Source organism: Trachurus trachurus (genome assembly GCF_905171665.1).
Source record: "Trachurus trachurus genome assembly, chromosome: 23".
NCBI classification, from domain to species: Eukaryota; Metazoa; Chordata; class Actinopteri; order Carangiformes; family Carangidae; genus Trachurus; species Trachurus trachurus.
In genome coordinates, this window is record NC_139912.1 from 6,597,833 (window position 1) to 6,611,920 (window position 14,088).

At 41.2% G+C, this 14,088-nt stretch overlaps 1 protein-coding gene across 1 annotated transcript in view; it reads right to left on the reverse strand.

Moving 5' to 3' along the window:
• Window positions 1–417: 417 nt before the first annotated feature.
• The window catches only part of LOC311006830 (ankyrin repeat and BTB/POZ domain-containing protein 3-A), a 205,894-nt gene continuing 192,223 nt past the window's right edge, over window positions 418–14,088 (reverse strand). Inside the window, exons 9-17 of the mRNA XM_083999812.1 lie at window positions 13,313–13,448; window positions 10,662–10,894; window positions 8,645–8,823; window positions 7,251–7,356; window positions 5,067–5,169; window positions 4,887–4,968; window positions 3,856–3,924; window positions 3,640–3,753; window positions 418–2,184 (exon numbers count right to left, since the gene is read on the reverse strand). Of these exons, the coding sequence (XP_083855938.1) occupies window positions 1,954–2,184; window positions 3,640–3,753; window positions 3,856–3,924; window positions 4,887–4,968; window positions 5,067–5,169; window positions 7,251–7,356; window positions 8,645–8,823; window positions 10,662–10,894; window positions 13,313–13,448 (1,253 nt within the window). The 3' untranslated portion in view covers window positions 418–1,953. The remainder of the gene's footprint in view (window positions 2,185–3,639; window positions 3,754–3,855; window positions 3,925–4,886; window positions 4,969–5,066; window positions 5,170–7,250; window positions 7,357–8,644; window positions 8,824–10,661; window positions 10,895–13,312; window positions 13,449–14,088) is intronic.

The following is a 14,088-nucleotide window of genomic DNA, read 5'->3' on the forward strand; positions in this document are numbered from 1 at the left end:
AATTTCTGGCACCAATATAATAATAATAATATCTCTGTAATCAGATGTTAGAATCAAGTTGAAATCCTACTCAGTTAAATTATTTTATTATTTCCACCCATAGCAGACGTTAAATGTTTCACTCTGATGATTAAGCTTTAACTGTGGTCAAGGTTATACTTTAATTTAGCAATAAATTGAGGAAAATCTGCAAAAATGTATGTTTAAGTTGGTCGTTTATCTGCAGTTGACTTTTAGTTTTAACGTTTTTTTTGTGTTTCATGTTTCTGGTGTTTCCATTCAGGTGTTTTCCTAAATACAGTTGGTGTAAACTCTGTGTCTCTAATGAACCCAGTGTCGTTGTCATTGATCGACTCGGCCGACAGTGACGTCTGTGATCGATGATCGATTGGAATGCATCGGAAATACGGGATAAAATAAAAAATAAAAAAACGATGTGAAGGAACTTCCTTCGATTTGGACTTTATATCTAGGAACAATCAACACCCTGCTCAGTCCTACCGACCTACACACACACAAACACACACATACACACACACACATACAGCACACCTACGGCGAGACGGAGGGGTCATATACGAAACAGATTAAACATGCAACTTTTGCATAAACAGAGACAGTAACAGCAGGAACAAACTGTTCAGGGAGCACATTCAATGAGACTGTTGTCGTCAGCCAAGCGCGTGTAGGAGAATACTGTACATCAGCTTTTTTTTTAAAAAAGGAAAAGAAAACGGGAAAAAGAAAAAAAAGAAGAAACGACCAGCACGATGACTTTTTCAGGACGTATTTACACTTTTGCTTTAAATATCTTTAAGAGAAATTCCCTGCCAGTCAAAATCCATCCTCCACCCCGGTCCGGCTCAGTCCAGTCTGTTGTTGTTGTTTTGCAGTAGATACAAAGTTAATAAGCAGCGTTTTCCCCCGTTTACTCGAGAAGAAGTAAGCTCTGCATAAAAAGCAATATCAGGGCAGCTCAGTTTGAGGAGGTGTCATGCAGAAAAAAAACTAAAACAAAAGAAAAAAAGAAAAAAAAAGGAAAAACAGACAGTGTTCGTGGAGTTATCACAAGTTAATTTCCCAGTTGGACATCCTGTGTTTCAAGCGTACGTCAGCATAGATTTCACTGAGTGGGCCGAGTCAGCGCTGCGGCGTCTGTGGCCACGGTGGAAGTTCCTGTGATCAGTTTGGCCTCTGCACACAGTCGATATTTCATCATCATCATCATCATCATAATAATAATAATAAACACAGTGAAACGTGTCCAACATACAAGTGACACAATGAAACGTAAAAGAAGTTCAAACAAGTCCGCCTTCAAACCTGTCTGCTGGCTTTGCTACGAGTCACTTGTATTGGTTGTATAGTAGGATTATATTCATGTTTTGGCATGAGTGAAACCTTCTTCTGCTGCTGCTGCTGCTGCTGCTGCTGCTGCTGCTCCCGTACAGTGGTGTTATTGTAAACCTCAAAAAGTCTCATATCAGAGGCGATGATGAGAAAAAGCTGCTTTTTATTGAGTTAAAATCTACTTTCTAACCTTTTTAAGCAAGAAAAAGGTGTACAGTGTTGTATTTCATGCACGTCTTCTTCTATATGAAATACCATAGAAAGTTTCATAGTCATGGTCAGACTGCAGTGACACTCACTGCCGGGGGGGGGGTCAGGGTTACTGTTACTATTGTTATTGTTGTTGTTGTTGGAGTCGATGTGATGATGGAAGGAGTTCGAGAACTTTCCGTTCTGTTTCCGTCACGTTTCGCCAACATGAAGCCTCCTCTGGGCAGAGTTAAAGGGAAATCCCTGACGTAAAAACTCCTCTTCAGCAGTTGTGTGTGGGTGGGTGGGTGGATGTAGGGGGGAGTGGGGCGCTGGGCGGTGTTACGTGGATGCTGCGGCTTGGAATCGGAGCGCTCCGGACTGGGACTGGGAACTGGGACTGGGAAGTGGGCGTCACACCACGGAGCCCTTGGAGGTGGAGAGGTGGATGGAGTGGATGCGCGTGGCCAGAGTCTTCTCCAGGTCCAGGAGGATGTCGGAGCAGATGCCCGGGCTGGACGCGGGGCTCTCGGCGGGAGGGGGCTCGTACAGGAGCTGCTTGAAGCCGTCGAGCTCGATCAGCAGCACCATGTTCTTCAGGAAGTAGCCCTCGATGAAAGCTGTGAGCTCCGAGGCCCCGAGGAACTACAGGAAGAAAGAAAAGGCAAAAAAAAGTTTCTTATTTCATTTTCTGAGATCATAAAGTTTTAGTTTAATTGTAAAAACTGCAGCGTTGTTTTTGTCCACTGGGGGGCGACACAGTCAGACATTTTCATATCTTCACTCTCGTTTGAATGAAAACTAGCAAAGAAAACGTCATAATCTGATCATTTTCTCAACAGAAAGTCAAATAAAAGGTCAATTATTTGCAATTATTAAGGATCAAATACGTTATATCCACTGGCCCTGTTGTAACTTTAATTTCTACGTCATTTGTGTGGGTCATTCTCACAAGTCAATTTAGCATTTTTCTCAGTTACTTTTCTGTAATTTTTCCAAATCGCTACAGATTTATTCCAAAGACGTTCAAGGTTTCACTGTTGTCGTAAAAATTTAAATTGTATTAATTTGTGGTTTGGCCACTTGGGGCACTGTAAAGCTAAAACAACATCAAAAACAATGTCATATTAGAATAATATATGAAAAATAATTACTTAACAAATATACTCTACAGGATGTATAGATAGTAAATATTTACAAGCAATTGACAATGAATTATGTAGGAATATCCTGTATTAACTTGTCCATCATAACTTTTCTCTGTCCACTTGTTGAATTAAAGTTTATTTTGAGCTCAGTTTTTGGTCTCATCTGGCTCTAAAGCTGCTAGATTTTCTTTCTCTGGCCTCAAAACCAACATCTGCATATTAAACTGCCGTTAAAGTGAAATAATTTATTTGAACAGAACGTGAAACTGAAGCAGCTCAGGGTGAAACGAGGCCAAAACAACGAACAGAGAGAGACACTTGGTGAAAAGAAAACGACAGCTCTCCTCCACAAAACCAGACATTTACTGAGTTTAAAGAAGGAACAGAAGAAAAAGAACAACAACAAGGCCACAGGGTTCAACAATCTCACATCTGATGCACAGAGAGACGAAGAGGAAAAGGTTTGGAGGTCGATGAGTCGGGTGAATCTCTCAGAGAGCTGCATTCGACCTAACAGCTGAAACAGAGAGGCATCTGATACTCCTCCATTTACAGCTGTTTCATCAAAACTGATAATAAAGTGTTTTTTTTTTATCAATATCTAATATACAGTACAATACAATACATATTTATTAATATAGCACTTTTAAAAATACAACCCAAGTTGTACAAAGTGCTGTACAAGAAAAACATACAAGCAAAACTAGTAACAATAAAACTAAATGGGATACAGGTAATGTACAGTAAAACATGCAATGAAACAATAAAACAAAAGTGAAAACATATAAAACCAAACTAAAATGCCAAGGAAAAGAGATGAGTTTTTAATAGAGACTTAAAGTGCTCCAGTGTTTGTGCAGTCCTGATATGTAGACTAGGTAATACCACATGTCCGTGAGCGTTTTATTTCGTTTTACATCTCGTGCACGAACAAACAACTCGTTCTTCTCACCTTGGCGTGTTTGTAGAGGTCCACGCAGGTTTCCGTGGTGATGTTCTTGGAGCAGATGATCTCACAGTGTCTCTGAAGGGCCTCTAGCTGGAAGAATTTGGCTGCAGACAGGAGCTGGAAGCAGCAGGAAGGAACAGCAGAGCCACACAGACTGAGACACAGCTCTGAGGATTAGAAAACACTGACAGCAGCTCTGCCTCTAACTCTCTGACTTACCTCCATGACTTCAGTGTTGCGTATGTGCAAAGACTCGGTGCCTCCACAGTACAGATACTGCATGACCAGCTGGAACACAGAGCACAACAACAACCTCCTGTTTAGAGAATAATGTGCATTTAAAATCTCTTTTTAGTGCATTTTTACTGTTGTCTGAGTGTATTTTTATCCACATTAAAGGGAATTTGATGGCAAGTTAAATTCTTTAACAGAATGAAAGATTTCAGTTATAGAAAGAAATTTGACTTTAAATGATCTCTAAGGGAAATTGTTTTGTTAGAGTGCTCGATTTAAAGTATATGGTAAAAAAAAAAAGAAGAAAAGATTACATAACCCCCCCATATTGAAAAAAAATAGATGTATACTCTGTCAATAGTAATAAACAATACATACACAGTTGATATTTACAAACCATTTACCATGGTTTATGTACAGAATATGCCTTGTTTACTCATCCACCAGGTAATGTTTTTCGGTAAAGGTAAAGGATTTGATTTTTATAGTGAAAACTGAAAGTTAGATTAAGTTTATTCCAAGTTTGAGGTAAGAACGTGTGTTTAGAATAATAAAAACATCGTAAATAAGTCACTAATATTGACAAATAAAAGGTTAAAAGTCCCATAGGCTGCTGTTTCCTGTGGTGAAACTATTAATCACTTAATTAAATAGTTACAAGAAGCTATTCTATGATATAATACAGTCTAAACTACTGATTGGCAAATGATTAAGAGATTATTTGATATGAAAAACAGTTATTATATATCTGACACCTGTTGCTCATCACATAAACTGTGCATTTAACACTTTACAGAATAAACAAAGTTCATTTTTCAACTATAAAACATCCAACACAGTCCTGTCCACAATCCTCCAGAAAGAAATTCATTATTATTCATCGCTATCAGGATGTTATTGTTCGCTGCAGTCTGAACTGACTCTGAATCAGCCAAAGATCTTGATCTGTTTGTGTTTTATTTCCTCCCAGGACTTAATTAGCGGAGAAAAGGAACCAGAGTGAGTGAAGCTCTTACGTGGAATATGTTGTACTTGACGTGACTGATCTCGATACAGGTGTTTTCTGCCGCCGGTCGGTTTTGCAGCAGCGACTTGAACCTGGACGACAGAGCAGGAAGTCATATATAGATACAGTTTTTATTTAATTAGACACACACACACAAAACAGAAAACAGACTGAAGATGATGAAACAAACCTGGTCGACGCTGTGAACAGCAGAACTTTATGTGCATAAAAGGGTTTCCCCTCCACCAGGAAGGTGACGTCGGACATCTCCTTGTTGTTCAGGAAGTGAGGATCTGAGGGGAGAATAAACATGACGAGAGAGGGAGTTGAATGAAGAACAGACGGACGATGACGCATCGCTCCTCGCGTCCACGTGGTCGTTAATTACCCTGATTATTAATCTGATCCATCACTCACATCTTCAAAATACAACTCAGAGTGTTTGTAAGTGGCAGCTGGTCGGGACCGAGTCCTGCTGCTTCAGGTGCAGCCTCGAGCGCCGGGACAAATTAATTATCTGCCAAAGATTTTTAACGTATTAATCGTCCTCACTCACACACACTCACACACACAACAAATGAAATGTCAGTTTATTTTCCTCCTGTGGATAAACCGACACTAGGTGGTGCTGCAGCACAGTCTCTCTGCCTCGCTGCCTCCTCCTCCTCCTCCTCCTCCTCTTCCTCCTCTAATTAAACACAACATCAGAAAAAAAAGGGAAACGTAGAAACGACTGTGACCTCCCAAACTTCAAAGGCTCTTTAATACCAGATTACAAAGTGATCAAACACATCATTAGTGACGCGTGGACACATGCATCAGATCAGAAGTGTTCGGTTCAGATCTGTGTAATGAACTCTGTGTGAGGATAAAATGTCAGACATGTTTATTTCTTAATGTTTGAGCTTCCTCTCCTCTGATTGGCTCGCAGACCTGTTGCTACCAAGCTAAATCAAAGCTATAACTCCCCGATGAACCACACAGACCAGAGAGCTGAGACGACCCACCGCTGCTTTATTGATGGTTCCCAGTAAGAGACTCAGCCCAGAGCTGTGGGAAATAGATACCAGAGGTGTGAGAAGTATTTTTTCACAAAAAAACTCAAACCTTATTTCTTCACCTGAGCTTCAAACTCGCTCTGAAACTTTTACTTTTCATACTTTTTTATTGGCAAGCATTGATGTCTCACTGATTTAATGCTTTCACAGGGTTCCCACTCTTTTCTTGAAATCATTTTCCAGGACATTTTCAGCTGCTACGGTCTGACAGACATGTTTTAATAAGTTATGTTCTTTTCGACAGACCTTATTTTGCAGATGATTTTTTTCTATGTTTATTCCTCTCTCAGCCCCAGAAATCTGATTTAAAGATATGTACTAACTACCCTCATGCATGGTCCAGTACTGGTGACACAGTAGCTCTAGTTTTCTTGCTATAGGAACTTCTTTGGAAAATAAATCCCTTAACAGGGTCTGAAAAACTCAAATAAAGCTCTGGTGGATCATTTTCAAGGGCAACTCAAGCTTTTCCAGGACATTTGACTTTTTATTTCTTATTTTCCATGTGTTTTCCATGACTGGACAATTAGTAAACAATTTTCCTGGTTTTCCAGGACGTGTGGGAACCCTGTCTATGTACTTATTTTATTCTAATGGTTTAATTTGTTAATTTTATTATTATTCAATAATTTTTCATTATGTTTTTTATATTTTTTCCATTTTATTTTTATGATTTTAATATGTTGCATTCATGTGAAGCTCTTTGTTGTGCTACATTTGGAGTATCTGCAAAGTTGGTATGATTGAAGCTAACAAATTACAGCTAAAAGCAGCTCTTCTCAGCTCAGTGTGAATTCGATGGAAAGAGAACATCAAATCGACCGAACTGACAAGGAAGTTGGATATGACAGTAATTATGAAATTTATTATTGTTAGAGCTCCAGTGTGAATAGATGTACAACAACACTGAGATGGTTTTTAGTTCTTAAAACTACAAATATATCTTCTCATGGATCAAAACTTCTGAAGTAAATATGTTAAAAATGGACGTTTTAAAGAGCTGAGTGATGTTTTACAAAACTGACTCAACTCTCGGAGAGTTTATATAAAAGCTTTAAAAGTTTCTGCAGAGAGATCAGAGACGGAGTAAAAGAAAACAGGAGCATGTTTCCTCATATTAAATCACTTTGATTGACATGTGACCTCTGACCTCACCAAAGTAGGAGACAAATCCGCCTCCCGCCTAAAAAACAACACGCCTCCTGTGGTTTTTTCCCCTCTGACTCGCCCTGCTGTCGCTCCCTCGTCACTCTGCTTCCTTTAACGCAGGAAGCGCTCGGTGGGAACTATTTTTAAACCGTCTCTTCTTCTCTTACCTAAGCGCGAGGTCTGTTTCTTCTTGATCTCCGTCAGCTTGGGGATGGGGAAGGGCCCGTAGCACTGGGTGAAGATAACCGACAGCTGCTGGCTTATCACTTCGTTCTGTGAGCGAGGACACAAACGTTACACAGATTACAGCTCCGCCGCGGCCTCTGTGTGTTTCCCATCAGCTATTCAGGACAAATATTTTATGCAAATGTATGATAACGAGCTCTGTAATGCAACTAAATAGATGCAAATATGAGAATTAATGTCGCCCCTGCACACCAGCACAGGACAGTTTGTGTTCCCGGCTTCATTTTATGTTTTTGTTTACGTGCATGTGTGTGAAGAACAGGGATGTCACGATTACTTGTTTTCACAATTAACCGCAGCATTAAACGCCACAATTAATTAATCGCAAAGATTCCTAAATACTTATTGACAGATCAGAGCAACTCACACTGAACGAAAACAAAGTTACACAAGAACTGAGTGTGAAACTTTGTTTTCGTTCTGTATGAGATGCAGGAAAGCGACGTGCCTAGTGGTGAAGTTTGGCAGAAGGAGACTTATTCCCTCCAAACAAATGCATTACGTCAACGACGGCTCGCCATCCTGTAAAAGTATGCTGCAAAGAAGCTACAGGAGGAAATATATCTAATATGTATCACCACCTGTGGGAAACCCACCTGATTGTGTACGCCGAAGTAATTACATAATCCCTATAGTTTTAGCAGACGGAGGCTAATGGGATTTCTTGGTTTCCCTCATCAAACTCATCAAATACACAATCCAACAACTCCAAAACGCTCTGGTGGACAAGTTGTGATCTGCACATTCACCACGCTATGAGATAATAACTGAACGTTACAATACAGAGTTGTTTTAGAGGTAAATGCAGAGACTGATTGCTGAAAAACTGCCCCGACAAGAATGCGCGTCAGCGGTTTTGTATGAATTTACCTCTAAAACAACTCTGTCTCGTAACGTTCTGTTATTATCTCATAGCGTGATAATATGATGAGGGAAATCCCATCAGCCTCTGTAGCGTAGCTCTGAGCAGCTCACAGCTCTGCTCCGCCTTTCTAAAAATAGCTTGCACCAACAATTAAAGGTAACGAACCTACTGCTAAGACTATAGGGACTGTGGCAATGGGCCAATTTGCCAAAATGTTGAACTATCCCTTTAAAGATTTCAAACATTTCCCAATGGGGGATTAATAATGTGTATATAATTAGTATTACATTTTGACTATATTTGATTTTACACATTCATAGTGTTGTGAAATTAAATAATGCATAATAACCGTGATAGTCTTAACACCGTGATTATTCCTCTTATAATAATCGTACCAAGAAAATCTATAATCGTGACATCCCTACAGTAGTTAGGAAGTGGCCGGCTGACCTTGCTGGTGCGGAGGATCTGGAACATGAGCGGCAGCCCGTGTGTGATCAGCTCCTCCGTGTACTCGTCCTCCTGGATGCAGCTGAAGTCCTTGAGCAGACCCTGGATCAGCGGGCGGCGGTGCTGCATGAAGCAGGTGCGCAGGGACTCGAGCCAGGTGTGCAGCGTCCACGGAACGCCTGGGAACACCAACAAACACACACACACACGCAGACATATAGAGTAAATACACACAGCAGCGGAGGAGGAGGAAGTGCGACGTCAGGGAGGCCAGAGAGTCGACCATGTTTCCATCACTTTTTTTTTTTAATGGCGTTAGTGCGAGTTTGAAGGGCGACTGCACGGTGAGAGCTGGATTAGTGGAAAAGTCGGAGGCTCCGGTGGGAATAAAAAAAAGAAAAAAGAAAGAAGAAAGCACTTTAGTATAATTAAAGAACGTCCTGTTAGAAGAATGATCAGCAACAATATGATGAACAGTGAGTGATGAGTGCGTGAAATCAACATAAATCATGGCGTGACGGAAGGAGCTTTGTGTTTCAGCGGCGCGGCTGAAATTATTAGATGATTAACCCGAGTGGAAAATTCACTGATGGTCATTTATCAGCCAAACACTTTTCTCATTTTCAGCCTCTCACTTTGGAGGATTTGCTGCTTTTTGATGTTTAATATCATCGTGAATTTGTTATCTTTGAGTTTCAGACGGCCGGACGGACAAAGGCGCCACCTCGGGCTCAGCCGGGACGTTTTTCACTATTTTCAGACGCAAAATTTAAAAGTTGAGATTAAAAGTGTGTAAATTGCAAACAGACTTTGTTATAATCCTGTGAAACTGCAGCCTGTTGCTTTTACACTTTGTTATTATGATATAATGTGTTGATTATTGAGTTTACGGAGCGTGGAGGCTAACTGTTTCCATTCGTTTCCAGTCTTTGTGCTTAGCTAAGCTAACTAGCTGCAAAAAGTAGCTTCATTTTTATTCCACAGACACCAGAGTGGTGTCAACCCTGTGGGTTTACTTTTGCCAAGAGAGTTAAACATTTCAAATGTCAAAATATTCATCTGAAGTGATCAGAAAAGTGGGAAATTGTACATCTTGTTACGCTTTTACGCTTTGTTATTATGATATAATGTGTTGATTATTGAGCTTACGGAGCGTGAAGGCTAACTGTTTCCATTCGTTTCCAGCCTTTGTGCTAAGCTAAGCTAACTAGCTGCAGAATTTAGCTTCATTTTTATCCTACAGACACCAGAGTGGTGTCAACCCTCTGGATTTACTTTTGCCAAGAGAGTTAAACGTTTCAAATGTCAAAGTATTCATCTGAAGTGATCAGAAAAATGGGAAATTTAACATCTTTTTACGCTTTGTTATTATGATAATGTGTTGATTATTGAGCTTACGGAGCGTGGAGGCTAACTGTTTCCATTCGTTTCCAACCTTTGTGCTAAGCTAAGCTAACTGGCTGCAGAATTTAGCTTCATTTTTGGTGTCAACCCTCTGGATTTACTTTTGCCAAGAGAGTTAAACGTTTCAAATTTCAAACTATTCATCTGAAGTGATCAGAAAAGTGGGAAATTGACCATCTACACTTTGCGGCTCTGTCTGCTGAAGAAACAGCTCGACCTCGTGTTGAGATTTGTTTTGTCACGTTAGAATTAATCAATCCATCTCAACAGCCGCGCCAGGTCTCGTGCCCGATGGAGTGGATGAGGTCGAGCTGACAGCTGACGATCGCCGCTCGAGGACACGAGGTTTCATAACCGTGTTCACACCTCTTGGCCCGGGCTATTATCGCCTCGGATATAAAAAAGTCCCGCTTGTGAGACGGTTTCATGGTTGGATGGGTGGCGGTGATTTGCTGAGGGTGTGTGTGTGTGTGTATGTGTGTGTACAGGACAGCACAGGACTGGACAGGACGGGACAGGACAGGCACAGCATGAGCACAGCTCCAGGACAGCTGGAGGCAGCACAGAGCGAGGCAGCATGTGTGCCAGTGAAGCATGTATTAGTAAATCTGACCTAAGCTGCGGATGTCTATGGTGATGTCCACATGGCCGTGCTCTGCGCTATGGTACATGGCCTCTCTCAGGGCTCTCAGTTTGGCCTTTCCTGTTCGCAGCGTCCCTCCGCTGTTGGCCTGCAGAGCCAACCTCTTCTCCCCGGGGTCGGAGCCCTCGGCCAGGATCTCTTCCAGGGACAGGACGTCCCCCTTCTCCTTCTCCGACTGGGACAGGAGCCTCCGAAACACATTCCTGGAGGAAGGAGAGGGAGAAGATAAAGACACAGAGGGAGATTAAAGGCAAAGCAGAGTGATAAGACTGAATGACAGATGGTTTTATGGTCGGGGCGAAAGGTAAAAAAAAAAAAAAAATGGGAAGAGAGAGAGGCCTGGGGTCAGCTGCAGGAGGAGGAGCTGGGAAGTGGACGATCAGAGACTGGAAATGTGAGTTAAAGAGGAACTATAAAGGATTTTTACCTTAACTATGCTACTTTTTTACCTTAAAGTGATAGTTCAGCTTTTTTGAAGTGCGGTTGTATGAAGTGCAAATGGCCATTAAGTATAATATCTGCAGCAGAAAGGTCTCTGCTCCCCCACACTGAGAAACACCGGCACATCGCGCTGCACCGAGACACAGTCAGGGAGTACACTGTTGTGAATGAGGGACAATTAATCAGCATATTTTTTACCGCCTAAGAGAAGTCCCATCTCAAAATAATACACCAGTTCAAGAGTACGATCTAAACTAAAAATTTACAATGCATCAACTGGTTGGAAAAAAGTTTTTTTTTTATCTTGAACTAACCAAGTCACTAGTACTCACTCAGTATTCCTAAGAAAGACTTTTTTCCGACCAACTGATGCATTGTAACTTTTTACTATATATTGTACTGGCCATTTGTACCTCATACAATCCCACTTCAAAAAAGCTGAACTATCCCTTTAATTAAACAGCTTTGGAGTAATAGCGATGGTTAAATAAATTACTTGTAACTAGTTCCAGGGAGAATGGAGGCTCTCTGCCTTCCACCTCGCGTCTCTTGGCTGAAAACCAACCTTGTAAGATCAGCACCTCCGACCCGGTGACCAAGCTCTCGTCTCTGCTGCACCGCCACACAAACGTAACGCGCCCCGTAACCCGTAATCTCTTGTTTATGACAGATTAAACTACACAAATATACGCGTTGTAACATCGTATATGATATATATAACGTTATCTACCGGTCTATTGATTGATTTCTCGCCAGCTTCGTTGTAAACAAATGCACATGGCCGAGAGGAGGGTTAGCAACACAGAGGAAAAGCGACCAGACCTGCATCGTTCCCCTTTAACTTAATGAAACTGAACCTGGTGTCATGATATAGTCATGATATACAAACTATATAAACTGATCGTCTCCTCTTAGTTTTTATCTGCAAATTCATCAGAGCTGCCTGAAACATCGGAGTGACGCGGCAGGAACAGATGGACGCCTATGACAACAATAGACTTCAGCTGTTTACATTAACATATACAGTGTGATGGCAACGTGGAGACGCATCGCTGCACCATCTGCTCCAGTCGGGAGGCGTCTCCTCTATCTCTGAAGTGATTCCAGCATGTTAGCTAACAAGCCAAAGTGATATAACATGTAAAGAAAACAAGTCTGGGAGAGTTTGAGGATTTATTTCTTCCACTTTCAGTGGAGGTGAGACGAATTTCTGAATTTAAAACTCTGAATTTTCAGGTTTAAAGTCACAAATTTATGACAAAACAAACCTGGATGTTCTCTGAAGTCACAAATTTGCAATTTTACTCAAAAATTTGAAAAATTGTGTTTTATTTTGGTCAAGGAAATAAACAGACAGATGTCATTCATTTGCATTTTGCCTGCAGTGAGGAAACTTGTTATTTTAGTCCAGATCCACCACATCGTTACAGCACCTGCGCTTTTCCAAGTGTAGACGCAGGTTCCATTCATGAATTAAAAAACAAACTAACAAACACAACTTTGTGAGTTTTTCTAACAATTTCGTGACTTTATAATGTCAGAGAATATCTGTGACTTTAAATTTGAAATTTCTAAAATTTTAGATTCAGAAATTAACCCCTTCTCTTCCAGCTCTCTACAACGATCCTATAATACTGTACACGGCTGTGGAGCTAAATCTTCCTGCCAACTGCCAAACTTCTAAAAGAGGAACTTAAAAGAGATCAGTGTCGTGTTTTTTCACCTTTTTGTCATTGAGTCTGAGCAGATTGATGTCAGACCCTCTCCCCACCTCCTCCTCCTCCTCCTCCTCCTTCCTCCTGCTGCCGTTTGAACCTTGCTCACGACGCGCTGCAGCACGATCATCATCATGCTATAATTGATTGTCTTAATAATGCTGCATTGTGTTGTTGGCTTGCGCCTCCACTCCACTTCCTAACAGCTCCCCCTCTCTCTCTCTGCCCTGAATGTTAATGGGCTTTATCTTCCTCGGCTGCAGGGAAATGATGTCAAACCGGAGCCATAAGTGCCTGTGAGCACTGCGGCGCTTATCGTCGCCGCCTGTCCGACGGGGGAGAGGCAGATATCTGCCGCTCATGAGCTGCCGGGTTTGGTCAGAGGAGGCAGAACGACCAGGGTAATAGATATATATGTGTGTGTGTGTGTGTGTGTGTGTGTGTGTGTGTGATGGCCTGTGTTACCTGTGGCCGTGAGATGCTGCCAGGCTGAATGAGTTCATGTCTCCCAGCGGAGCCGAGGAGATGCCGTTTCGACACATGGTCCCGATCATGGGGTCGGCCCCTCGCTCCAACAGCAAACTCACCAGCTCAAAGTTACCTGACCGACGGAAACAAGTAAATAAAGGGTGAATACACTCAAATAAACAGAAGTCAGTGAAGTTTTTTTTCTTGCTGGTCTGAACTTGAACTTATTTCTGTGGTAAATAATGGATTTTTTTTTTTTACTTTCCTGCATTTCTAGAAACTTTGAGGAGATTTTAGATAATATATGACATCAGCCAGTAAAATATGATGCATTCTGATCATGATATACAAAGAGTTCAGGAAACCAGGTGATGGGAAACACCAAATAACGAAATATAACTCGTCAAATTCACTCATTTCCACCTCGTAGCTCTGAATGAAACGGCTTGATAGCAGCAGCGAGAATAAATTAAAACTAAAGAAAACTAAAAGTGAAGATCTCATGAATATTAATGGTGCTGTAAGTACAAATAAGATGTTAGGTGACACACTTTTGTCTCGCCGCTTTATTTAATCTGAGTGAAGTTAATGTCACGAGTGAAGAAAATGAGCCTGAAAACCTGAATTAAACGATTCTGTGCTTGGAAAGTTTCTTCTCACTCTTTTTTTTTGTGCTGCTCATTAACACAATTACCTCTGGGATTGTGCTCTTTATTTCATCTCCATTATTTATCATTTCATGAGTAGGATGTTAATAGTGTTCATTAGCCGTG